General features: G+C 41.3%; 1 protein-coding gene across 2 annotated transcripts in view; it reads left to right on the top strand.

Moving 5' to 3' along the window:
- The window catches only part of alpha-Man-IIb (alpha-Mannosidase class II b), a 176,558-nt gene that overhangs the window by 117,287 nt on the left and 32,879 nt on the right, over positions 1–26,392 (top strand). For both annotated transcript variants that reach the window (XM_043433123.1, XM_043433122.1), the window contains exons 3-5: positions 9,295–9,387; positions 19,472–19,644; positions 22,457–22,590. In XM_043433123.1, the coding sequence (XP_043289058.1) occupies positions 9,295–9,387; positions 19,472–19,644; positions 22,457–22,590 (400 nt within the window). The remainder of the gene's footprint in view (positions 1–9,294; positions 9,388–19,471; positions 19,645–22,456; positions 22,591–26,392) is intronic.

A 26,392-nucleotide genomic window follows, 5' to 3' on the forward strand; every position in this document is an offset into this window, starting at 1 on the left:
GGAAAAGCCAGTGGCGAACGTAACTCTTAAAATGTTTCAAAAACCATTGAGCATTGTAATATTGAAATCACTTGAAAACAAACATAAAAGTTGGTGCGAACGGAAGTGAAGTAAATTCTGAGCGATTCTGTTACACAATTTGTTGGTTGGAAGACGGAAAAGTATAAATTGATGGCATTACGTACGAGATCTTCGCAAAGTTTAAACGCCCTCGAGGGACGTAGCCTGGCACGTATCCATTGAATTCCGATGGACGATGGTCCATGCCTTCTCGTTCCTCTTCAATATCTCTTTCTCTTTGGATTTCTCTCTTTCTCTGTCTCTCTATGCGCTCTGTTGTCGCATAGTTGCTAAACTCAGTGAACTGCACGAGGGATCAGTTGCATTGGAACATGCTGTGGTGAGAAGAGTTTCCTCGTGGAAAAGAGACGAAGGATGTGTTTTCAGTGTGTACATTCTCGTTTATCGAGTACATGGCTCGACGAGGAAGAGACCAAGAGCAAAGAACCTCAGGGTTGTTCCAACTTCCAGTGGAGAGCAAACCTCCTGGTTGGCCATGGTCAGCAACGAGGAATACAACGAGAACATTTTCCTTCCGAGAAAATAGAAGGATTGACAAGCAAATAAAGAGCGTGTTACGAAAAACTTGCTCGTCGCTTTTTCTCTCGTTTGCTCTCGTCGATATTCATACACGAGTATCACAAGAGCCTGGTTGTGGCTCCGTGCCCAGGATTATCATGACTCACGGTTCGATGAATGAAAGAAAAGGGTCCAGGGATCGTGTCCCAGAGCATGCATATTCATTCGACGATATCCTGCTGCCTCATATTGTCGCAATCAAAGCCACGACTCATCAGATCCCGTGGCAAATAATCGTTCATGGATGTCGACATGAATATTACGCCATTTTGGTAAACCCAGTCGCTGTCGTGTCAGGAATTTAGTTTTTTCACGATTTTCTCAAAAAATTGATTGAAAATCCATTAATTTCTATGTGAAATTCATTGGTCGGTGTGCCAAATTCGTAACAAGTAAAATTTCAGCGTACAGTTTTCCCATAAAGATCGATATATTCAAGGGTGCAAAAGTGCGAAAAGTGTGAAGCGAATGAGGGAATCAGAATTCGAATAAGTTTGGAGGAAAACATTGGAAATACTTCGAGCCACGTCGAACTTTCTTTCTTCTTCTCCTCGATCGTATTTGCATTGCAGAATAGCTGTGGCGAGCGAAAACTCGCTAACCCTTCATACGTTTCGTCCCCCTTGTCTTCCGCCCGCGGAGTTCGCTCGCTTCACACAGGAATAAAGTGCAGGGAGTTCGATTTGAAAAAAAATAAAACCGGGAGACTCTGGGACAATCTCGCGATTGTTTTAGCTGGAGGAACTCCACCGCGTTACGAAATGTCAATGAAATTATTAGGAAACTTGAAATCATCGTATTTCTGCTTTCCGTCTCCAGACTCCCTTCTCCCAACACGTGGGAAGAATCTCTTTCCTTTTGAGCAGAGAATTAATACGCCTAATTTCACATGAATACGAAAACGTGTCGAGCGAGGAATTTGGCGTGTATAAAAAGGAAGAAACTCGCTTCAGAATCTTCATTTTTGGTAGGGACCGTGCTATTTTGCTATTTTGACTGTGAAAATATTGAAAAAAATTAAAATATCGGAAAAAAATAATGTTAAAAATAATAAAATACGGTTTTCGTTCGATCAAAAACGATCGTATTCGAGACCAAAATGACGTAAAAGGAAAAAAACTGTTTGATTCGAATGACGTTTTAAACGTCGTCGAAACAGAAAGTTTAGTGGAGGAATTTTGACAGAGTTTAACCTTTTGATCCATTTGGCCTGTTTCTCCCTTTTCTATGGAGAATTCGCACTGTGCTTTGCGGGAAACAATAAAATTTTACTGATAGTTCAACGTCTCGACGTCGAAATTGTGCATTAGAGCACCCTCGAATAATATTTTCTCGATCGTGACATGATGAAAAATAATAATTTCATTCCGTTAAATAATGCGAAAATTAATAATTCCCGCATATGCGCCTGCTCTAAATTGCACCTAGGAAGTTTTGGAATTAGCCGCGTAGTGGCATTGTTAACGCTGCGCACGGTCCCTTCTCGAATCGATGTCTCTTATCGTTTCATAAATGTACGAACACTTTTGAATTAATTAAAAGCGAAATAATGAATTATTGATATCCTTTGTAGTGTTCAGAGCTTCGATATTAAAGTGCTACGCGATATTTCACACCTCGGTGTGGTAGACAATTGCGAGGAGAATCTGGTGAACGGCGGACGTGAAAGGAGCGGCAAAACTTTTTCATTCTCCTTTTAACTCGATAGGATCTATTCATACTATTTTAAAGTAGTTCGCGGCCACTCTGTGACTAGTCAAGTTTTGCAACCACTTTATGTTGATTAATCTTAAGTCTAAATTATAAATAAAATTAATGAACACTTACATTGAGAATATTCTTATCATAAGAATGTAATAAAATGCTTTAAAAATATCATAAAATATCAAATTTATACTTCAACTCGACTATAGTAATGATCGAGTCGATACCGGTGACATTTGAAATACACATAACCTAGGGACCATTTTTATTGCGCGAAAGAAAGTTTATATCCGTGTAATGCCACCGAGAAAAAGGAATGATCAATTCATTAAAAAAAAAGCGAAGCTACTAGACGAATAAAAGCACGTGAGTCAGTCTCAAAAATAAATTTGATGAAATTCCCGGGATTCCCGAATTTGCCCGAAGTTCAATCAGCTGTTACGAGCAGTCCAACGTAATGACTGACATGCGCTTTCGACACGTCAAAAACTAAAGTTTTTTTATGTTTTCTTTCTTAAAAGCCCCGTAACATAATATTTTTTTTAGCGTGTTAAAAACTCTTGTAAATGAAATAATTTAAAATTTTGTCCCGTAAGAGGCCCCAGAACTGTGCTTATCGTTATCAGGGGACCCTAGACTATCATTTACCGCAAAAAAGTGGACCTTCACCGTATTTTATGAAACGGCTAACTACTTTAAAATCGAAAAATAGAGGCTTATTCGTATCAGTGGAATGAAAATGAACTATTTGAAAGTGTTCACGATTATTTTCTACTCAAGTTTAATTTTTTTTTCATTACGAGAAACGAGTATTGGTGTTGCTCGTTTTGAAATTCACCACGATTTTTTAATGAAGCGATTCCCGATGATTTCTCATTCGAATAATGTTCGCTCAGATGCTTCCCAATGAGTATAAATAAATAGTAATGTATACGAGGAAATACCCCTTTAAATACGACAGAGCGAACATTATCGCAAAGAGGGGCCATGAACGTTAACTCCTGTTAACGCTTGCTCGTTCTCGCGCTTTCCACTTCGGCCCGAAAAGCTCGCTAAGATTGTGAAACTTTCGCTTCAGCCTCTCGCGCTCTCTTTCTCTCTCCTTCTCTGCTTGCATCTGAAACTCAACCCCACCAATGTCGTCCTATTGCTTACAACCCCATTTCTCGGATATATCGTAAAGTTAAATTGCACAGGTTTACATGCTGGAGGCCAACATAGCGTAAGACTTGCAAATCTCTTTTATTTGCTTTTTTTAAGTTTAATGAGGCTCCATTAGAATCGAGCATTAGAAATGAAAAAAAAACGGGCATAAAAGTGGTTAGAAAATGTTCATTTTGCGAGTTATGTTTAGAAAATGCTGAAACGTAAAAAGTTATTTAGGAATCTCGATTCGTGAAGAAATTGTAAATTCACTTCGACGCACTCGACGCCATCCTTTGCTTGTATTTTTTTAAAACTGCCTCCTCGACCACCTTAAAGGCGACTCTCTGGCTTGAGAAAAAACGGCTTTCGAAATGGAAAAAAGGAACGAGCTTGAGGGTGCTCATAGCCGCGATATGAACACCCTCGAATATTTCATTTCCCGCTCGTTCGGTGAATATACCGGAAGAAGAAAAACTTTCGGTAGCCTGTACGGGATGCACGGGCTCATATGACGCGAAAAAAATGAAAAAACTTCGTTTGCTCTCACGCTTTCATTCTTTTCGCACGTTTTACAGCATATTGAGCTTTTATTAAGAATAACAAATTTCAGCAAAGTAGACGCTGCCATTAATTACCCGTGGATGAAAATTTTTCGGAATATTATAGCAGCGCACGTGTACCGGAAGTTGGATAATTAAAAGCAAACAACCTTCACAAAGGGTGCTTTCGAGAGCGCATTTTGACCCGCATTTCTTTCACAGCATCCTTTATCGAGGGCACCGAATTTCTGGGCAACCAAATAGATTTGGTTCGATTGAGAAATTTTTTGTTTCCCACTCTCATCCCTTGGAGCTTCTTCAATTTCACTTTCTACATAATTTTATATTTAAACTCACGACATTCACACCTGCGATTGGATTCGACGACGCAATCTCTTTGATTCGGAAAGCCCCAATGAATAGTTTCAATAAAAAATAAAAAAAAAAAATAAAAAAAAATAAAACTGAAAAAAGCTTGAAATTCAACAGAATAAGGATAATTCCGAGCAGGGGGCGTACTAAGCTTGAAAAAGTTAAATTATTCAGTGAGTTGAAAAATTATGGGGGTTACGTAAAGTGAAATAGTTTCGAGTCATACCGTGGTGGAATTATAGCGACAAAGATTTATGTTGAAAAAAAGAGTAAGGGAAATAGGGTAAGAATAAAAAAAAGGCCAAGTTCGCAGACCCAGCCTGATCCGGGCTCGACCTTAATTCAGTAGCGAGCTCTCGCTGCGAGAACCGTTTTCACGCGGCAGTGTGAACCCCGCGCTGCAGAAAGCGTTCACTGCAAATGCGCCTTAGACTCGAGCTTTCGATCTTTATATACGTGGATGTTTCTGTGTTAGACCTTTTCGCCTCTTTGCACCGCTAGACACTTGACTGGCCTGCTCAGACGTTTTCTCACTCCCCTCATTCTCGGCTTTCTATTTCCAAACCCCTTTACGCAAGTTTGGTCCTTTGGGCTGCATGTACGACAGAATCCATTTCCATACATTTATCCCCTCTCCTGTCCACCTGACCATGCTCAACTCGTCGGTGTGTCGCGAGTATATTCTACGAGTAATAAATCCCAGACTCGTATACGAGGAGCTTGAAAAAGTCTCTCCAATCGGCTTTCTCACTCAGGCTTCTTACTAGTGCGCTCGCTTTTCAGATAAAATAACCGAATAAGTCAAACTGCAACGAAAAAGCGAGCAACTGACGCTCAAGTTTTATTCCAGTGCTTGGAAATACACAACCAATAACGTCCACGAGATCGAAGACTCGTAAAACCCTCGAACTAATGCCCCTCAAATTGTCCCAATTCTGTGTGGCTTCCTTCCATTATTTCCCAGCCTCCTCGGTTTCGCGGTCAGGCAAACCTGTCGCTTTTGCTTCGGCGAAGCTTCCAAGAGATTTGAAAAAATCTCTCGAAAACCCAAGCAGGATGACCAATGCGAACGAACGGCGGAAAATCCTCGGCAAATTGCGAATTTATTCGATCGATTGTCCCGGCGTGGAGCTTTCGACACAAGGAGGACGCAGATTTCTTATCACGATCAACGAAACAACATTCTGTGATACGCGACTTGATGCTGACGCATCGATAAGTATTAAGGGGGGTCCTGCTTTAGAAAGTCAATAAAATCGATTGTTTTCGGCAATGTTTTTAGGATGGACGGAAATACCTCACCATAGCGAACTTTTTGATATCGTTTCAAGGATATTTCAAAAGTACAACAACTTTTTTAATGTCAGAAATACCAATTTGTACACGGTTTGTGCGCCAAGTCTCACCGTCAAAGTTTCTCAGCCGTCTACAATGTGTAGAGCTACAAATTCCAAAATTTTTTCCATTCTCATATATTTTCCTTCCCTACGGGCCTCTACAAAACCCCGAAAAAATTGCGAAATTCTATATTTTCAGCACGTTTTTTTAACCTTCTAAAGCAGAACCCCTCCTTAACGAAACAATGTCGCTCTTATTTTCATACTTTGGTTAGTTCCAGAAGTAATGAAGAGAATTCGTCGGAGCCACCTTGCCCCGAGTTTCCTTATACCGTAATACAGTGATTTATAGTCCGCGATGTTTTGCCTGTCATATAGAACAATTAATGTCGACTCGACTTGTAGAAATAGCTTGATGCATATCTCCTATATACGAGCTACAAATTCACGTGTTCGTGACGCGGAAACGACCCTCTCGATGCGAGTCACATACACACGAAAGAAGTGACTGTACGAGGAGAGCGGGAACCCGGACGCATACGTCAGGATATCTGTAACGTCTTCTCCTTCCTTCAATGGATACATGTATTTACGTACAAGCGCTGTGTACGTCGCGACGAAGAAGCCGGATTTCCAAGCCCGCGGTACGTAATAAGACAATTTGTAGCAGGGCGACGAGCAGAAGCAACCAGAAGCAAAGTACAAGCGCTCCTGGCTTGCGCGCCTGTATGACCCGGAGGCTTACACACCCTCGGGTCTTTCGCTTTGCCTAAAGTCCGGACTATTAAACAGAAGTTTGTCTGGAGCGTACTCCCCCCTCGCTACGTTCTTGCTCTCCCTCTCTCTCTCTTGGCTTCTCTCCATCTTTCCTCAGGAACGTCGGAGCAGGTCCTACCTCTTCGGTATGCTCGGATTCTCTTCCTCTTTGCGAAGCCCTAAACTATATTTGCTTATCGACTACTGGCAAACAAACTGGCGTAACGTACACGTCCGAGCTCGTAAAGCTATATGACCTTTGCACCTCGCACTCCTTGTTCTCTGTATCTATGCATTATTGTGCTTAATATACACATCCCGATATCGTGAAACAGTGTGCGGATACACGGGTATACATTTCGTTTGGCCTAATAATGTAACGGCTTGGTTACAAACTTTGTGAAACTGGGATTAATCAATAGTCCGAAACGATTAAGTTATAGCACTGTGTAGTAAAAGCTATTTGAAGGGTTGCACGAATATCAACGTGTGGTTACTTATAATCTTAGAGTGTTCGAGTTTCACGCTAGCGTCCGAATATGTCTCAGTTTCGATATTTTTGCTCTTTAAGCCAACTATTTTTGGGTTATTAATATTTATAAGGTGGGAGTGAGAGACGAAACTCCATGCTAATACATTGAGTGACGTCAACAATGCCAGCTTATAGATACTGAATGATTACTATTCAATCGGATGAACAATGCGAAAATTTTCAAGTGTGTGAATGATAATATTAATTATTATTCAAAAATACGTTTATTTTAATCACTCAAGGTTGATAAAAAATTTATTCTCGGTTATTGAAAATTGCCTTGAAATAAAGACAAAGTTTGGCAACGTTGCGTAATTTCTTCGTACTCAGCTGTTGGGTTGGATGCAGTGAGCCCTGTGCCTCTGTGTACGTGTTACTTGTTTCACCCGACGTTTTTGGAGGTTATTATGTCAACGACTGCCTGTCAAGAAATGGCTCCCGTTGGTGTCGTAGTTGTAACGTTGCCACATTTCTACGCCGCTTAGAATGAAAATGATGTTATCGCTTTTAAACCGATTGCATCTTATAAAGTGAAGTGTAAAAAAAAATCAGTTAAATTTTCAGACAGTTTAGGAGCGTCGTTGCTGAAAAAAATCAATAACAATTTGGGCCAAATAACATGTAATCTTATGGAAGTCAAGACACATTCAGTGATATCTCTGTTAAAAATGATGCTAAAAATATGAAATTTTTTGGGCAACATGAGCAAGGCCTGCTGAATAATGTCAATTTTTTTCAGATTCATTAGGAGATTTGCTGAGATTGTATTAATAATAATCTGTTTCCGGTGCAGTTTTTTGAGGCTAGGATCGTCACCGTTCGTGTTTTCGACTGAGCTTTCACCAATTTTTCGTCTTTTTATCCCCAAATTTTCTTTAAAGTGTATGCAACATTGCCAAACTGTAAACTGGCCTAACTTTTGAAAGGTACAGGTCATCACTTTTGGGTAAAAAAAGTGACTGTGCAGCCTCAACTTCCTTAACCCGATATGATCGTGATGCAGTCACATTTTCGGTGATTTCTTGTCATTTAAGACGGTAAACTATTTGCTCTTTTCAGTTAAATCATTCTATGTATCGTCCTGACCCGAAGTGTCGTTTATCAAATGAATTTCTTCATTGATAAGAGTGAGCAAAAAGTGTGAAGGTTACGACTTCGTCCCATTTGAGGGATGCAATGAAATGACATTTTTAGTCAACTTGGACATTTAATTTCTCTAAAATGAGTTCGATAACCTCAGTTTTTCTTGAAACAGTACATTCAGGAGATCTTCATCAATAAGTAGAAACATATTTATAGACATCTATTGACCTCAAAAATGTTGAGCAACAATCTTAATCGGGATTGTCAGGACGTAAGAATAACTCTCGAGACGTTTCGCGGTATACGAATGCGGATAATCGTTAGGAGAAAGAGCTGAAATGTTTTTGTCTGCGGTAAACCGCGCATGTGCTCCATTTACAATTGAAATTAAAGTTAGTCTGAGGGAAAAAAGCTTTTCCGAGATGATTTACGAGGCAGGGAGTAGATTAAGGAAGCAGGCAACGCGAGTGATATGCATCTTGAATTTTCTCGAGGAAATTCCTTCAGCCCTGAACAAAGAGGGAAGAGAAAATAAAAGAGCGACCTCCTGCTTTCGTGCAGCTCAAAATCCCCCGTTAACAGCTTAATTTCGCTGCTGGTACTGCGCGGTCAGAAGTACGAAGTCTCAGAGAGCCCCGACGATTGGTCACCGGGGAATTCATTTGATGCTAGAAAATCCAAGGGAGAGAGAGACGAGAGGCAGGAAAGAGCAAGAGGGAAAATAACCATCCTAGAAATTCTCCATTGTCCGGTCGGCTGTCTCGTCCATTATCAAATTTCTCAGGCACCGGAGCCGCAAATCGTCCGGAAAGCTTTCGAAACTCGCTCGCGAGTATACAAGGACTCACGTACGTGCGCGCAACCCCCAAATCGCCAGAGTTATACGCGGATGAGATTTTCTCACCCCGACCTCTCTCTGCGGCTTGGAGAATTTCGTGGTGGAAGTAAACGATCGTATTTCGAGGCACGCTCTATGCATACTTTACAAAATGAAAGTATGCATCGTACTCGCCATGGAATTCGAGCTTCAACGAACTTCAATACGACATTCAGCATCGACGTTATCCTCCTAGTTTCCTTATCAAACAAATACCATCTTTTCCTCACTCGATGAACAAAAATTTCATCAATTCTTCTCGCGTGTACACCACCCCTACGATCTCATTTTTTATTCTTTCTGTTGCAGCCTTCCTGGATGAGGAGTCGAGAGTATTGGGACGATAGCTTTGAAGCACGATACCTCGAACTTCGAAAGGATTCAACCAGGCCACGCTTGAAGGTAAGTCCAATTTGACAATTCTTTCAATATTTTAACACCGTTGCAGAGTGAAGTTTATATACTCGTGATATTTAAACTTTAAACAAAGAAGCCCACCGTATTTCGAAGCCATTACATTTTTCCCCTACTTTTGTAGTTCATCTTATTCTCGTTTATTTGACTACGTAAAACGAAGTAGAATTTATCCTCACATAAGTATCAAGTTCTCCAGCTTTCGTATGGGAAAATCCGTGCCAAACTTTCCTCATTTTCCATCCAAAGAACAGAAAAATTTTCCCCCCATCTCTAGTGAAGACTCCAGTCTTTTACCCTATTTTTATGCTCCTGCTCCGGTGGGAAATAAAGACACTACAGAAAGAGATAAAATAATGTAAAATGAACCCCACTTAACGCCCAATACGGGGACAAATTTACCTTTTTACACTTCCAGGAGCTAAATGGGACGTCGATGTGACTTTCTTAGTAGATGCCACGTTTACGTATATACGTGCGAGCACGTACATTGATATATCCACCCTCGTAGGCAACACACATCAATGGAGCCATTTATTAATAATGTTTTTTTATGATGACAGTTGAATTTTAAAATATTTAATCTCGAACTAGTAAAAGCTAGACGAGGCCTCGCAAAAGCAAACTTCGATGAAAGAAATATTCTCGATTGTTGAGCAATAATTCGTGTGCTTCTTTATTAATGAAATTTCCCCTGAAAGGGAATAGAAAGATTGAGAGGCTTTTAGGCGCTCCGCTGGCGCGAGAGGGCTCCATCCGTAGCCCTCTGGCTGATTTTTGCCACACAAAAATCGTGTTGTTTTGTGAATGAGAGAACATACATGCGCTCTGTGGATTTAAATGCAATCGAAGTAGGACCTAGGCTACTCGAATAGGACGATTATAGTATCATCAAGTGAGCTCAGGCAAAAATGAAGTGAAGCCTTTAAAAAGGCTCGAAATTTCGAATCGAGGATATACTTTTTCTTATTCGTATTCTTACTTCATTGAATTCGTGGTACTCGTGATTGGAAAAAAATCTTTTCGGACTTTGGACGACGAAGAAATCCTTACGAAATGCTGACGATTGACTAAGTCGTAGAAATTTTAGCTGCGATACGTGTTTTCTTGTTGTGTGCTAATTTTCGTATAAAAGAAGACGCTCGCGAAGTAAAAGCACTGAAATAGCGAACGCCTGGAGATCGAGCGACCCGTATAAATTCAAAACGTATATAGCAAACGTAGAGTTTAATGAGACACGAAGATCTAGGATCTTATTCGAGTCAGGAGATCGGATGAAACTCAAAAGTACCAAATCGAGGGAATGCGCCGCCTCATACCCCTCGTTATTCTCCTTTTGTGGTTGTACGCGAGAATACGAGCGCGACGCGCGCGATTCTAAAGTTAGGCAACGTGATAAAGTCGCAGTCCTCGATGGGACATCCGATTCCCCGCGCTATATAAATTACACGAGAAACACACTGTGCGAGCACTGTGTAACGAAAGGTAAAGAGCACGAGAATCCCCGATGTAACAAGGGTGAACACACCGAGACAGATTCGACGAAGCGAAAAAACCATCGAACAGGAAACTCGTATAATGGCAAACGAAACGTTATATCAGCCCTTAATCGACTATAATAAATCATAGCGCTCACGATTCTCCACTTTCCTCTCGAATTTATCCTCGACAGAGTTATTCTCCGAGTCATCGGAGACACCCTGCAACTGCGATAATGACATTCGGTGCTAATGGTCAGCACGATTCCCTCAGCCACTATACAAATCTCACGTTATCGAGTAGAAAATTAGTCCCAACTCTCGTTCTATTTCAAGCAAGAAATTCAAGTGAGTTCAAAGATTTTACAGAACGAGATGTCAAATTTTACGATTTACTTCGAGCTTAAATTGCGCATTTTTTCATTTTTATTCGATGTGCTATCCAAATTTTTAACCGATCGTCCAGATCCTTCTTGTGAAGGAAAATACAATTTAAAAAAAGGAAAAAAACAAAACTTTCTGTCAGGACGATTCACGAACAGAATAATGAGAAAAAAATTGAAAAAATTATTGAAAAGTTACCAAACTACGAAGTGCAGTGCATGCAGAACGAAATAATTCGTTATCCTGATTCGTTCAACATTTTTACTTATTCATCAACGAAAAATGCGAGTTTTCCATCGAACGGACTATTTTCAGTTCATTTTTTTCGTCAAAGTATCACTAAAGAAGCTATCGGGCCTTTGCTCTGAAACAGAACAATATTTGAGCAAAACTGTCTGATTTTGGTGCGCCGAGTGGAATTTCATGCAAGTGACGAAAATTTGTCATTTTCGTCGAACAACGATAACTTTTTTCCGGTGTTACGTTACTGACGTAACGTGAAATGTGGAACAAAAGGACGAATTTTCGTTCGACTTGATTGCAGCTGTACAAATTGATTAAAAAAAAAACGATGCGATTACCGTAGGCAAGTTTTGTCTGAGCGAAGAAGGCTCCTAAAATTAATCAACGCTGTCGCTCCCCACCGCAGCAGAGATTGTCTGTTCTGGTTATATAAGTTTGCCATGGAGTGTAAAATATTAGCACGAGCACCTCGTGGCGGACTCCGCTGTGCTTCTCGGATATTCTCTTTTCTATGGAAGAACTTTTGTTCGAGAGCAGTGCGTGAATTTCTAATAAAGTCAGAAAACAGTATTCCCCCCGTGTACTGGAATTCAAACGCGATTCGAGGGCGATGGAAAAAATACGAAACTTGAATAATCTTGCAACGATACTAATTTTGAGGAAGTTTTCACCCGGGTGAAGTTTGCACGAAGTAAATTGCTGACTCCTTGAAGCAATATTTCTGGATCGAGTGACTCGAGGAATATGAAATAAAAAAACAAAATTCAGTATTCTCAGTATTTCAAAGTCCGTCGGTTTTTCTTCGTTCGACCAAAAGCCTCGCTCACGTACCAAACGAGAAATACAATATTCTCGATTTCCTAGAATCCCCCGCATCGTTATTTTCAACGTAGGAAATCCCTTCGATTTTCTCTCTATTTACCAGAGCATTAAGGAGTGATACTCGATGAATCCGGCCAGGAGAATCGTTCGAAGCGATTTTGAATATTCGAAGGTAAATCACTTAGGTGAGTTGGAAAACGAGAAAGTGAGGATGGTGAAATAGAAGCGCGAATAGAGGGCTGGGGACGGGGGGGATCGGGCGAAGGAAAGAGTTTGTGGAGAAAGGGCAAAGTCGAGGAAACCTCGTTTTACGAACGACGAGGTTCACTGTGCCCTTCCTCTCGTAATTCCCTGGTGGTTGCAGGACTCCCTGTGTGCACTCTCCCTCTCTCGGTTCTTTCCTCTCTCAGTACATTCTCGTCCGAGGAACCTACGTGACTGCATATATAGGAGAACTATCGTAGCTCGACGTTACCACTGCGGAGAGCTGTGCAGCAGCAGCAGCAGCAGCAGCAGTAGCAGCAGCCGCACGTTAGAAAATTTACGAGGGTTACTAGCGAGCTGGAAGCTCTCCTTCTTCCCTCATCTCTATCTCTTTCTTGGCCTCTCGTAAAAAGCTCGTGAGTTAGTACCCAGGCGAGCGGTGAAGGCATCGTGAATCGCGGTAAGAGCTTGTCCTTTCCTCTTCCTCTCTTCATCTCTCTCCCCTCGCTCTCTCGGCCGTTCTGTTGCTCGGTCTTCCTTCCTCCTGCGGCTTTCCCTGCGAGGGAGGATCGAGCCGAACATTCGAACGCATATGAGGGCAGGAGCCTTTCAAAATATAATGTGCATTCTCTGATATTTGAATCCGAGTAAAGCTCTTCGCGCCTCCGGAACCGCGTTGTCTGATGACTCTGGCCTGAAATACAAAATGTTCTCCACTTCGTGTCACCCTACTGAGAAAAAAAATTCTTTCGATGAACCAAATCTTTAAAGGAAATTTATTAGATTCAACTTTTTTTTTTGTTGAATAACGAATTTCGTAGTTGATTCAACTAAATTAGAAAAATGTCTTGCAGTTTAATCGATTAAAATACTCTAAGGATATCATTTAGTTGAAACAACTAACACCATTTATTTGCAATAATATGCTTTTTATTTGCTTCAACGAAATGTTCCTTTATATGTACCCTTTCGAATTAATTAAACAGTATCATTGTGACAAATAAATGAATTTGTGTATTCAAAGAAATAGTGAATCAATACAAAAACAAAGTTGCTGAACGAAAACGATAAATTTGATTAATTTAAATTGCAAAAGCAACAAAAAATTTGGTTATATAAACAAATATTTGTTTATCTCAACAAATATTAACGAAGTTACATTTTGTTGATTTAATAAATATGGAAGTTTATTCGCTATCATGTGGCAGATCAACATTCATGTAACTTTTGTTCATTAACAACTGAAAACATGTTTCAAATCACCTTTCGTTAAGTTATCTCAATTTTTCAGTTTTTTCTCAGTGCGCGCATGTGCGCGCAAAAAAGCGTCATCGTTCCGCCACATTTATCCTCCCGTTTCCCGCGAGCTCGATGATCCCGTTGAGTCTGGAGAGGCGAAATTGAGATGAAAGTAAAACTGCTTGAGGTAGAGGTAAAGAGTGAAGGATCCCTGGCCCGGTCACTCGCAAATGTTGGACGAGGGGACGAAGGATGGTTGCGAAAACCTCCGAGACGATTTGCCACGTACTCTCTTCATTCGCCCCCGAGCGAATCGCCTTCGCGTCACGAGTCAGCGAATATTCGGAGCATGCCTCTCTGTTTTCTCCGTTTTCTCGTTTTCCCCCATCTATATTTATCCTCTTCCATCTTTTTACTCTGTTTTATATACAGACACGCGTGTATATATACGTGTGAGCCTGCTCAGCCCACCTTGTTCTATAACTCTGCGCTAGGCTCCCTCTCTTTCCACCTTTCCAGCTCCGTCGTTTTCTCTCTCTGTGTTCCGTGTGCTCGTTCCTCTCCCACGGGATAAAACAGACGGCTTGTAAAACCGGTAAGCTCCCAAAAGAGCTCAGAGGCTTATCTAAATCAAATCCTGATCCTTCCTACCGGCATCTTGACCCAACTCTCGCCGTGTACGAATTATCTTTCGGGCAGGAGCAAAAAACTTTCGATACTTTTCCCCCATGGGGCTCCTCGAAACCCTTTTTATTTTATTTTCCTACACACACAACAATTGTGATCGTTCTGCTCGTTAATCATAGCGGTTAACCACCCATTTACTTGGAGCGTCTCTGATCACGGACAAATCCACGTGTGGAATGAAGCCTCTTCGCTTATCACAACTCCCTACAAAACAATCTTGACTCTCCGCGCGCCGCGTTACGAATTATTTCAAAGCTCCAGTCGTCTCCCGAGTCTCTCAACAACGCTATAATCGCGAGACTGTGAACGACAAAAGAGAGAAAAAAAAACAAAAAAAAAAACAAGAAAAAAAAGTAAAGCAAAAGCTGTCCGATAAGAGGAAAAAGTAACGAGTTCCAACTTGGATATGGCTCTTGCGAAATTTCACGCAAACCTCCGAGTTCACTCTACGGTAAAGCCGCAATTGGTAACGGTAGTTGCATCCACGGTTCGTAACTTGGGCGAAACATTCGGAGAGTTAAACCTCTTGCAGCTTTCTGATGTCTAAATACAGAGAGTATTTTCCGAAGCTATTATTGCGTGGGAACAAGCGAACCGGGAGAAACTGAGTTTTTAAGGCGGTTTTGTTGTCTCCCAAACGCAATGTATTTTCGCGATGCGAAAGACAGTAGTTCGTACGGTTTATAGGATCCCATAAATATTCCATGCACAGAATAAGGAAATTGTAATAGCCTCGAGCTTCTAAAAGCTTGACAGTTGCCCTGTAAAATGTAACGTATGCTCGCGACTTATCAGATCGTAGTAATCTCGCGCGCAGTCTCTCCTCCGCGTCGCGGTGACCTGCAAACACGCCCATAGCTAAAAAGCCCTGTTAGTTGAAGATATATGGAGTCTGCCGAGTCCAACAATGCTCTCACTCATGGTGGCCTATTGTTGGGCGCACGGCGAGAGGATCGTATAGTGAGCCGGCTGGACTGTTTGAGTACACTCGCCGATGTACAATGGTTCCGTTGGCATGTGGATACGCTCGCGCATTTCGGAACATACATCCGGATACAATGCTGCGGCCAGCGCCGTAAGTGCGGTCACGAATTTACAGAGAGCGAAGTTTGCACGAGTGGGATGCGCAGCGATGCGTTTTTCACCTCCGAAAAGTTCACTCACTTTGTTCGGCTCCGAAGCAGCGTAGCGGGGGAGCAGCCCGCTACGAATTTGTCCCGCGCTCTCTGCGGGCGAGCAGCTTTATTTCGTCGGAGGAGAAGATGACGGGGGTGAAGTTTGCAAGGTTGGGGCACGACGAACTAATGCAACAGAACTCGAATAATTCCAGGGAATCTTCAGTTTGCTCCTGCGGCCGCATTTGAAATTTTTAGCTTTTCAGCCTACACCGATGATTCGTGAAAAATAAATAATTGGGGAATTGCAAATCCCTTTTTCGCCCATTTCGTTGCACTCCGACGCTGCAAACTCCAGCGTCTTACGACGCTGGAGGACGCACGATGTGAGAAATAAAGGTGTGCCTCTAAATTCACGTACCACACGGCTTGAATTTAAGCGGCTAATGTATTCGAAGCGATGCTGTTCTTCATCCGGAGCCGGGCACGCGGTCGCTCGCTCCTGCTCTGATTTTCCGCTCCACCTCGTATATTCGTCGGCTTAATGCAGCTGAGTAGGCTGTAGCCTCTGCGCGTGATTATATGTGTACGAGATTTTCCCGGGCGAGTAACTTTTCATCGTAATATTACACCTCGCCCCCCCCCCCCCCCCCCCCCCCCCTCGTAGCCAGACTTTCCAGAGCTCATTGCCCCGCGCGCGTCTCTGCTCCGCCGACAACGCGCCGCAGTTTCACCTCGTTAGCTTCCATGATTCGAGAATATTGACGTGTTTATGTTCACTGAAGGAGAAATTTGCAAAAACAGAGACTGGAGACAGGCCGTGAATCGACGCTGCTCGTGCGCCTTCCCTTAAGGTTCTTTATCGTGATGGAAAATAATGAAAGGAACGAAAGTAATACTTTTCCTCTGTTTTTTTGTTCCTCCTTTCATTTGAAATGTGGAATGAGGATTCATTGCTCGGGGAATTGAAACACGCGGATCACTCGGGTGTGAGCCTATTTTTATGGGAATCGATAGCAGAAACGGAAGAATGGAAAAAGGGTGGAGACCCCCTTAACGCCGGGACGAGACTCATCTCCCTCCGTCCAACTCTATTCTCATCTTTTTGTTCACTCCCTCTTCTCTTTTCATTATTCTCCTGATCTTCATTAACCGATGAAAATCAATTAATCCGGTCCAACTCTCTCGCGCGCGCGGTCCGGCAGATGGACTGTGAATAACGAGTCGGCTACGAATAGCGTGGCGAACAAAACCTTCTGCACTGGTGAACTCGAACAATAGAATGAAAATGGAAGATAATGAAGGATCCTCAATCTATAGGTATGAGAGTATTGCGTTAAGGACATTCGACCGTCTGCTCTGAGTGATTTGATTGTTTATGAAATAATCTACAAATATACCTAAAGCCACGTACGTATTAGGCGTATTACGTTTCTCTGTTTTTCCTTTCTTTTACACAATCGAGAACACGGAGATGTGAGTGATGAAGAAATCCACCAATTTTCCGAACGTTTGTGACGATTTTATTCTCAATTCTTTCGCGCTTCTGGGAAAAACAAAATATCCACGAGCGAGGGTTGCGAAATCTAGTTAAATTTTTGTCTCAGCTTCCATTTTCGTTTTTCCCCTCAATTATTCTGTTCACGGTTACAAATTTTGTTTTTTTTTTTTTTTTATTTTTATTTTTGTTTTTTATTTATTTAAACAACTGATACTCGCGTTTTCTCAATAGTATTCGTTTTTTTTTTCTTGACGATGTAAAATATCCTGGAGTGAAATATAAAAACGGAATAAGATCGAGGCTCGCTCGAATCGCAAGGGCCAGTGTGCTCCGGATTCGTCACTCGCTTCAAGAAATCCGAGGAAAAAAAAATTCAAGTCACAATGTGTGTTACCGCGAGATAAGAAATAATTTGAGAGACGTGCGCGCACAGCAATTTCTTTTAATATGGAAAATGAAGCTTTGCTACACTCTGTTTCTGAGGCGAGCATTTTCGTACGTATCTACTCAATTTTTTTTGTATTTTTTATTTTTTATTTTTTTTTTACTTTTCTGGTCGACGCAACTGACGCGACGAGTACATTTTAGTGCCATCTCCCGGACGTTGTCTCGCGCCGGAGAGCTCTCGATGTCGCACGGAGACGCCGGTCCCTCCATCGTCTGGAGTACACCAGCACACACTCGTAACTAATTTCGAGATCGCTCTTTTATATACACACCGTAGAGCGCCTCAATCTAACGCTGGTCCTGTATCTTCCTCCTCGGGAAACTCATTTCCGGTGAGCCTAATAACTTCAAGATGCTACCCCCTTCTGTGCTTCGTGCTCCATTATTTTTTCTCTCTGTCAAACCACACGAGATACGAATGAAAAAATATGAGCCACGCGAATACCTCTTTTTAATATTATTTAAAAAAAAAAAATTTTATTTTTCAATGTTGTAGAAAGTTGAGGAAATTCTCAAATTTCTGTCGACAACGAATCCGTTGTTTTTTTCAACGATTCTTCCAACACGATTGCTCATCAAATGATTCAGGAATTCATTGAAAGATTTGACATTTTTGTTCGCTCGAAACTTCGATAACTTGGGCTTCTATGATTTTATAGCGATGACATTGTTGCTGAAAAATCCATTGAGCAGAAAATGTTGAATGTACGAAGTTTCCGTGCAACGAAACTCATTTGGGAGACAATGGGAGGCTAAACATTTAGTCCAAATAAGGGGAAAATTATTTGGTAAACTACCTTAATAAAGATCTTTGATAAAGGTTCAATGTCTTAATATACACAGGCTAACAAGGGGGAGAGAGAAAGGAAGGGTTAAGCGTTGCGGCGCGGGGGTTCTCATGAGCATCGTAATTCGTAAGTTAACTCGAAAGTCAAGTGGCCGGTAAAGTTTAGACGAATATTGTTGCAAGAGGATCCCGAGATATTTGGAGGAGAGAAGTTGCCAGTGAGAGGGCAGGGCCTCCAAGAAGAAAGTCTTTTTCCAAGTCGGGTAATAAGCGAAGGAGAGGCGTTGAGGGAGGGTGGAAATAGAAAAGTGGGAGACAGAGGGAAAAGTTATTTGGTACATACGGAGTCTTGGGACGGCCGGGCTCCGGCGAGTCAGTCTATTCTTAAGGGTGAGAGAGGTTTGTCGGGAGAATGCTGGCTTCGTGCAAGAGAGTCTCTGTATTAAAGGGTTGCCACGACCGAGGAGGAGGCTGTGTCTTGTGCATAGCAATAAGCCGTCGTTGAGGATCGTCTGCTTCGTCGTTGTCTTGCCTCCTCGTTGAGTCAACGCCAGTAGCACCAGCACCAGAGGTCCGTGTGTCACCAACTTTGCCTCGGCTTATTAGGGCCGCCGCGCCCCATTCTAAGGCGCATTCGCCCCCTTCTCATAATTAACGTTGCACGGAAGAGAAACCCTCGACCTTCCACCGCTTTCCATTCCTCTTGGATCGTCTTAAGCCCCCCCTGAGTCTCTTGAAGCGTTTACACTGATGAATTCCCAAACAAATGATTATGTACACGTACATTATTTAACCTGCTGCACCGACTCCGATAGAGTCGACGATCTCTGAGATTAGATTCCGAAAGCCCCGACAACCTTTGACTTCCCCCGCCTCGAGCAGGGCACAAATTAATTTTACTGTCAAATCAATCACTTCGACGACGCTGAAGTTTGCAACGATGGAGTTCAACGAAATGAACGAAAAAAATATTTATAATTCATTATTTTTTTATTTCACGAATTATTGATGTGGCTTGAAATATGACGAATTGGAAATTCGGCAGGGAACAAAATTGGAGATTTACTGGAATTATTTGAGAGTTTTTTTAGACCATTTCGTTGAACGTTGGAAACTTCAGCGTCATTCACTTCGAGTCTACATCGTTTTTCCCCCTTTGTTTCAGGTCATCCTCATGCCCCACAGTCACACCGATCCAGGATGGCTCAAAACCTTCGAACAATATTTCCACAGCTCTACGAGAGGCATCCTCAACAACATGGTAACGAAACTCCAACAGTGGCCGAACATGACTTTCATCTGGAGCGAAGTTTCGTTCCTGTCCCTCTGGTGGGAAAGGTACGTTTTTAATTATATCATTCCCCATTATCGTTTCATCAGGTCTCAGATTCTTTGAGGCTAATATTGAAAAAATTGGCAAATATGCTCGAGGAAAGCAGTGGTTTTTTGGATAACCGGGAATTACTACTGGGCAGAGCCAACGTCGCGGTAGTCGACGCCTTCGCTGTGGATATTTGCTCCCCAAGTCCGACCAACGTCGACCCTAACCCCTGAGCGTTCGTAAATACGAATTTCCATGTATCCCTTAATTCACAGCTTTCAGACTCCGAGCGCAGCTCCTCAAAGCGATTCTTTGACGTCCCGCATCATTTTCGTTCCCGCGACCTCCCTCCCTTTCTTCCCCCTGCAGTCTCCCGCCGTTTGGAAAGATTTGGAAACCCGTCAGACTATTACGTACTGTTTTCACTGCCGCGAACTCCGAACGCTCCCTCAACTCTACCGCTCAATGTGCGAAAACTGCAAAACGATTTTTCACACCGTCGAAGCATACGATAAACTGGGAACACACGCGAACTGTAATATTCTAGAGTGCCCTCCGGCCGGGGGAATTCTATGTCAGGGGAAGAAAAAATGACGTGTTCTAGGACGAAATTTTAGTGACAAGTGAAGTAGGGAGGATGGAAGACAGAGGAAAGAACAAAAAAAAACTTGGAAAAACAAACCACCGCGAAGGTATTTAACGAGTCTCAATGCGGTGGGCATGAAGGAGGCACAGCGAGCGAGCACATCGTTTACTCTCCCTTCGATCGCGCACGTAACGCAGAAGGGATTCTCGTAAAAGCGGCTATTAACGGACCTGCCGGCCGAAGTATTCGCGTTACCTTTCCAACTCCCACTGAAATACTCATCTATTTATAGTGCTTCGAATATATCACTGATATTTCGCAACTCCTTAACAATCGACTGCTATAAACGTACGCGCATCGAATAAAATTAACCAAGTACGGTGTATTCCCTGCCAGTGTTTAAAGAGCGCTTGAAAATTAACGACGTATGTTGCTACCAGTTTTTTCTCCATATTTTTTGCTTAAAAGTTGATAAACGTGTTAAGGTAACGGACATTTTATTGGATCGTATTTTCTTGGAACTTCTAAATTGGACGAAGCTTTGAAAAAAGGTTTTCAGTATCAATAATTCTCTAAAGTTATCAGTTTTTTATTTTGAACGTAAATTCAAGCGTAAATTGATTTTGTTGAGTCGAGAAAACGTGCTCAGGTACCAGACATTTTTGGATCGTACGTTCTTGCAACTTGTAAATTAAATGAGGCTAAATTCAAAGAGTTTTCCAGCAGTTTTCTGGGGTTATGGTTTGTTTGTTTTAGGCTGAAATTTAAACGTTAATTGATTATATTAAGGTAGATCGTGCCTGTAGAATCGTATTTTATGGATGTCTAAATTGCGTCGATTTTTACTTCCTAATTGAAAATATTATCACTCTAAATTGATGTCAGAATTATTAATTCAAAATTGTAAATAAATTTTTTCTGCTTATTTTCTGACGAATGAAATTACAAAGCATTAATTAATCGGGGATCCATCACTGACTGATCCTGAAATTTTATTCGTCCCTGGTGAAAGTACTATAGTTTTCTATGTAAAAAATCGCATTGGAGAGCGCAAAGGGTCAACACAGAGGGAAATGGATCGAGAAAAAAGTATGAATAAAAAGACAGAAGGCTATGACAAGAGTGACCCAAGCCAAGAAGAAACAAAATTACGAAATAATCAAATGTGAGGTTAAAAACTTTTACTACATACTTCATTGTATTGTGTACTTTTTCATAAACTTTGTTTTTCTTCATATTTAAACACGTTTATCTAAATAACCAATAAGACAAACCCTCAAAATTTTGCCATGCTGTCAGTCGACTACCCATTTAAACTTTTTGTTAATTTCAAGACTTTCTTAAGAAAATTGTTTTTAAATAAACTATCTTGAGTCGAAAAAACATATCCAGGCACCAGAGATTTAATTAGATCGTATTTTTTTTTTGGAACTTCTAAAATGGAAGAAGCTTCGAAAAAAGGTTTTCAGCATCAATAATTCCACGAAATTATGAATTTCTTGTTTTAAACTGAAATTTAAACGTGAATCGGCCTTATTAAATGGAGAAAAAAGTCGAGTTTCTATGAGATTCTCCAGTTTTTGCATACTTTTATGAAGAGACAAATTTCCGCGTAGCTGCAGAATTCGGCCGGGAACGCCCTTAAAAACTGTCCAAAGATTTAAAAAATCGCCCGGTTATCGATTGAGAATTTTGCAAATTTATCGAATGCAAGAAACAACTTTTGCTTAAAATATTCAAATGCATCGGGCTCTGCTCGAGTGTATTTAGAAAACAAGACTCATCCAGCACGTCCAATTGGCTCCGCGTACATTATTTTCCTTATCAGGAAAAAACAACTGAATAAAAGCTCGTGTGTGTGCGCGAGAAAACACTGAGTAGCCTTCAGGAAGTTTGGAGACAAACGTAAAAGGAGGAAGAAGAAAAAAGAGCGGAAGCTCTTTCAAGCGGGTACAGAAAACAAAAGAATTCTCGGGTGCGATTAAGAAAAGAAGAGAAAAAGAAAGCGGCCGCGTAACCGTGCGCGGGATGGACTCTTCGGTGCGATTCGCGTGCTCTGCTTTAACTCGCTCGCTATCGCGATTCTTATCTTGTATATACGCGGCTTTTACCATTTGACTTCTCTTATTTGCCTCTTTCCGCTACTTCGCTACGTTCCGGTGTTGGATACACCGCACTCATTATCCTTAAGGGAGTACGAGGAAAGAAATAAAAAAAAAAAAAATGTTACGCGCTTGTTACAGTGCTCATCCGACCAAGAAAATGGTCGTCAAGCGACTCGTCAAAGAAGGTCGTCTCGAAATGACTACCGGCGGCTGGGTGATGACCGACGAAGCCAGTTCTCACATTTACGCGATGCTCGATCAACTTATCGAAGGTAAGTTTCAATGCATATTTACAGATTCAGATTTTTTCAGAAGAACGCTTTTTCCCCTACAATCTTACGAATTCTTCAAATTCGTCCAAATTCTTGTACATCATTTGACATGTGCCAGCTGTGCTGATGAGATTTTGAGGAGGCTTCGGCCTTGAACGCTCCTTTGATAGGAAAAAATGAAATTACATCTTTGATCGAAGGCCAAACAATTTATTCAAAAAGCTGTCCAAATAGAAGTTTTTAACCCCAAGCTTTCGGATGAATTACGCTCAATAACCGAGTGATAATTTCACACTGGCGCGTCAGACTAACGAAAAACTGCAATAACTTTAATTAAGTAACAGAGATTCATAAGGATTTGAATTTATAAAAAAAAAAAATAACAAAAAAAACAATAAAAACTCACCCGAAATAAAGAAATTTTCTCAAATTCACAAAAATCACATTTTTTGTTTAAAAAATGTTGAGCTTTGAGCCGCAGTGCTTTTCAAAGGCCCTAAAATTGCCGCTAAAGTCGACAAGCTGAAAGATTAAAGTTGTTACTTAAAATTTTTGAGGCGAATAGATGTCTATAAAAATGTTCCTATTCATTGATGAATATCTCCAGAATGTACTGTTTCAAGAAAAGCTGAGGTTACCGAACTCATTTTGGAGAAATTAAATGCCGAAATTGCGTAAAAATGTCATTTCATTGCATCGGCAAAATGGGACGAAGTCGTAACCTTCACACTTTTTTGCTTACATCGCTCTTATCAATGAAGAAATTCATTTGAAAAACGACACTTCGGATCAGGACGATACATAGAATGATTTAACTGAAAAGAACAAATAGTTTAGCGACTTGAATGACAAGAAATCACCGAAGCTGTGACTGCATCACGATCATATCGGGTTAACTGAGACTGCGGCGTAGAAATGCGACAACGCTGCAACTACGACACCAACGGGAGCCATTTCTTGACAGACAATCGTTGACATAATAACCTCCAAAAACGTCGGGCGAAACAAGTAACACGTACACAGAGGCACAGGGCTCACTGCATCCAACCCAACAGCTGAGTACGAAGAAATTACGCAACGTTGCCAAACTTTGTCTTTATTTCAAGGCAATTTTCAATAACCGAGAATAAATTTGCTATCAACCTTGAGTGATTAAAATAAACGTATTTTTGAATAATAATTAACCCTAGAACGCATGACTGGGGTGTGAGCACACCCCACGCGAACTTCAAACTACGCTCCCGTCCTAACAAGCGACATTATCGACTGATTATCGACGGATTTTTTTATATATAAATTCAATTGAAATTAGTTTTATCGTACATCATTCTTTTCGTTATAAAAAAACGAAGAAAATGGTGTAGGATAAAGTCAGTTTAGGATCGTAAGACCGGATTTATAAGCAGAAAAAGAGTGGGGTGCGTTCAAACCCCGGTCATGAGGTTGAGAGTATGAAAAAAGGCACATGAGGTGTAGGGTTAATATTATTATTAATACACTTGAAAATTTTCGCATTGTTCATCCGAATGAATAGTAATCATTCAGTATCTATAAGCTGGCATTGCTGACGTCACTCAATGTATTAGCATGGAGATTCGTCTCTTACCCCCACCTTTTGTGAAAAGATTTAGCACCAACTTTAATGTAATTCATTAAATCTGCAAATTGTTGTATAAAAAAGACAAAAATTCGGTATGAAATTTCTGCATCAGAAAACCTCAATGACGGTCGTTATCTATAGGAAAAATGTGTAAGAAAATGGAAAATCGATAATATCTGACATTTTCATGTCCGTTATTCACACTCCAGATATCGCCTAATAATAAATAATAAAAGTTAACTCATACGATAAAGTGATGTAAAATTAGATAGACTTTTTCTGCGAGCGATAAATATACAGGGGGAGTATAAATATAAAGGAAAGTGTGGAGGGAAACATCGACAGGGGGAGCCGAGAGAAAAAAGGGGAAGAGAATTAAAAAAAAGTGCGCGAGAAAATTGATCACTTGGCCAGAGTGTTAGGACGATAAAAGTTCTCGCGTGTTACGAAATACTCGAATGATCGAACGGTGTTTGCCCCGTCGCCCTCGGCATACGAGCTATACTGCGGGCGATTCGTTCGTTCGTTTTTTTCCCTGAACACTTCTCCATCGAGATTTTTCTCCTCTGTCTAAAAGGGAGCAAGCAAAATAAGAGAATCCTGGGAGAGATTCCGAGAGAAAAGGATGCGAGAAGGTCGATGTGTTGAGAATTCTGGCTGCCCTCTTTCGTCTTACCCGAAAGTGCGCTTCTCGCGAGCAGGAGAAAGAAAAATATGAAAGGAAGACGGGACAGGGAGGATGAGAGGCTGAAAAATATACAAAGCGGATGTGAGAGCCGCGGAAAAGAAGGGATAGTTTGACTTCCGTCATATTTCACCGGAAAAGTGAGTCTGCCAGTCGTCTCCTTTCGACATGACAGTTCTTCATTTTCTTTTTTTCCCCTCTTTTTAAACGTCTCTTCTCCGTTTCCTTGCGCGAATCCGAATGAATTGTCATACCGTTCTGCAGAATTCTCGATTTACCTGGATATGTCTGTGCATTCCGGCGTCAAAAATTGTGACGCGTATGTTGCTTCCCTGAGTAACTGCGTCATCTTTTGACGCGCGTTCAGTCCAATCTCTGCATCAAAATCTCCAGGAAAGTTTCCCTTCCATTTTGATGAGGTTGATTCGTTTTCGTGCTTGAAGAAAATGCACCTTTCGGTGCTCGTTGATGCTTTCACAGTGCAAGTACAACGACGTGAAACAGTATCAGTTTCAAAAATCTCGATCGTCCCCGGGACTCTTTTTTTTCGTCTTCCCGAGACGCTCTTCAATCGATGATACTCGGGCTTGCATTATCACAGTGTGCACGAAAGTCCTCGGAAAGATTGAAAGGGAAAAAAGGCTAAAAACGAGTAAAAAGGCTCTATTGATCGGCAAATGCAAAGACTCGTTCAAGTACGTTGCATCACTCGCTTTTTTCATTCACTTTTTACTCGCTGTTCCCGCATCTGCGACTCACCGTTTGACGTCTAATCGATGTGCGAGATGCAAAATCTCCGTTGACACTCCTGTCGACATGAATGATCGGAAAAGCGATTTTCATTCGGTTACTTTTCGTTAAACGTTCTTGCTGCTTCAGAGCATTCGAATCAAACGCTTTTCATTCTAATTCGAAGCTCTGCAAAGCTTGCACTTCTCTATTCTCTTTACTTCAATTTCTAATGTTGACTTCACTAACTTCTCTGCTTTCAAAATCGCTTCTACTTCCGACATTCGGGAGATCCGTTATAGTGAGAAACTTTGCGAGAATTATCCTTGACACAACTGAAGAGTGAAATTGCACGAAGAATTTTTTTTCCTCCAAAATTTCATTGGGAGAATCGAGATAATGAAAAAAATTCTAAATCCATGAAAAACAAAATGCAACTGCCAAAATTCTAGTAGAAAAATTCGAATTTTAAGATTTACGAGCGCGCGAAAGTTGCTTCAATCATAAAAGAGCCACGGCGCAGTAACCCAGGATCGAACGCTCTGTGGAAATCTCAAACGAAAAATATTATTCGCGAGTCTTTCAAGATTTGCAAGAATTAAACGATCCTCGAAAGCAATGCTTTCCGTTTTTCAATGTCAAGCCCAGAAACTCGCACACAAACGCACACCGCATTTGAAAAATTGTGTGTGCAAGCCCTTTTCCTGCGAATATAAATGTTGCTCCTCCATTCGCTGCCTCTTGCACGCGAGCTGAGCCACTCGCGTTGTCAATATCATATGGAAATG

This window comes from Venturia canescens, chromosome 1, assembly GCF_019457755.1.
Source record: "Venturia canescens isolate UGA chromosome 1, ASM1945775v1, whole genome shotgun sequence".
Lineage (NCBI taxonomy): Eukaryota > Metazoa > Arthropoda > Insecta > Hymenoptera > Ichneumonidae > Venturia > Venturia canescens.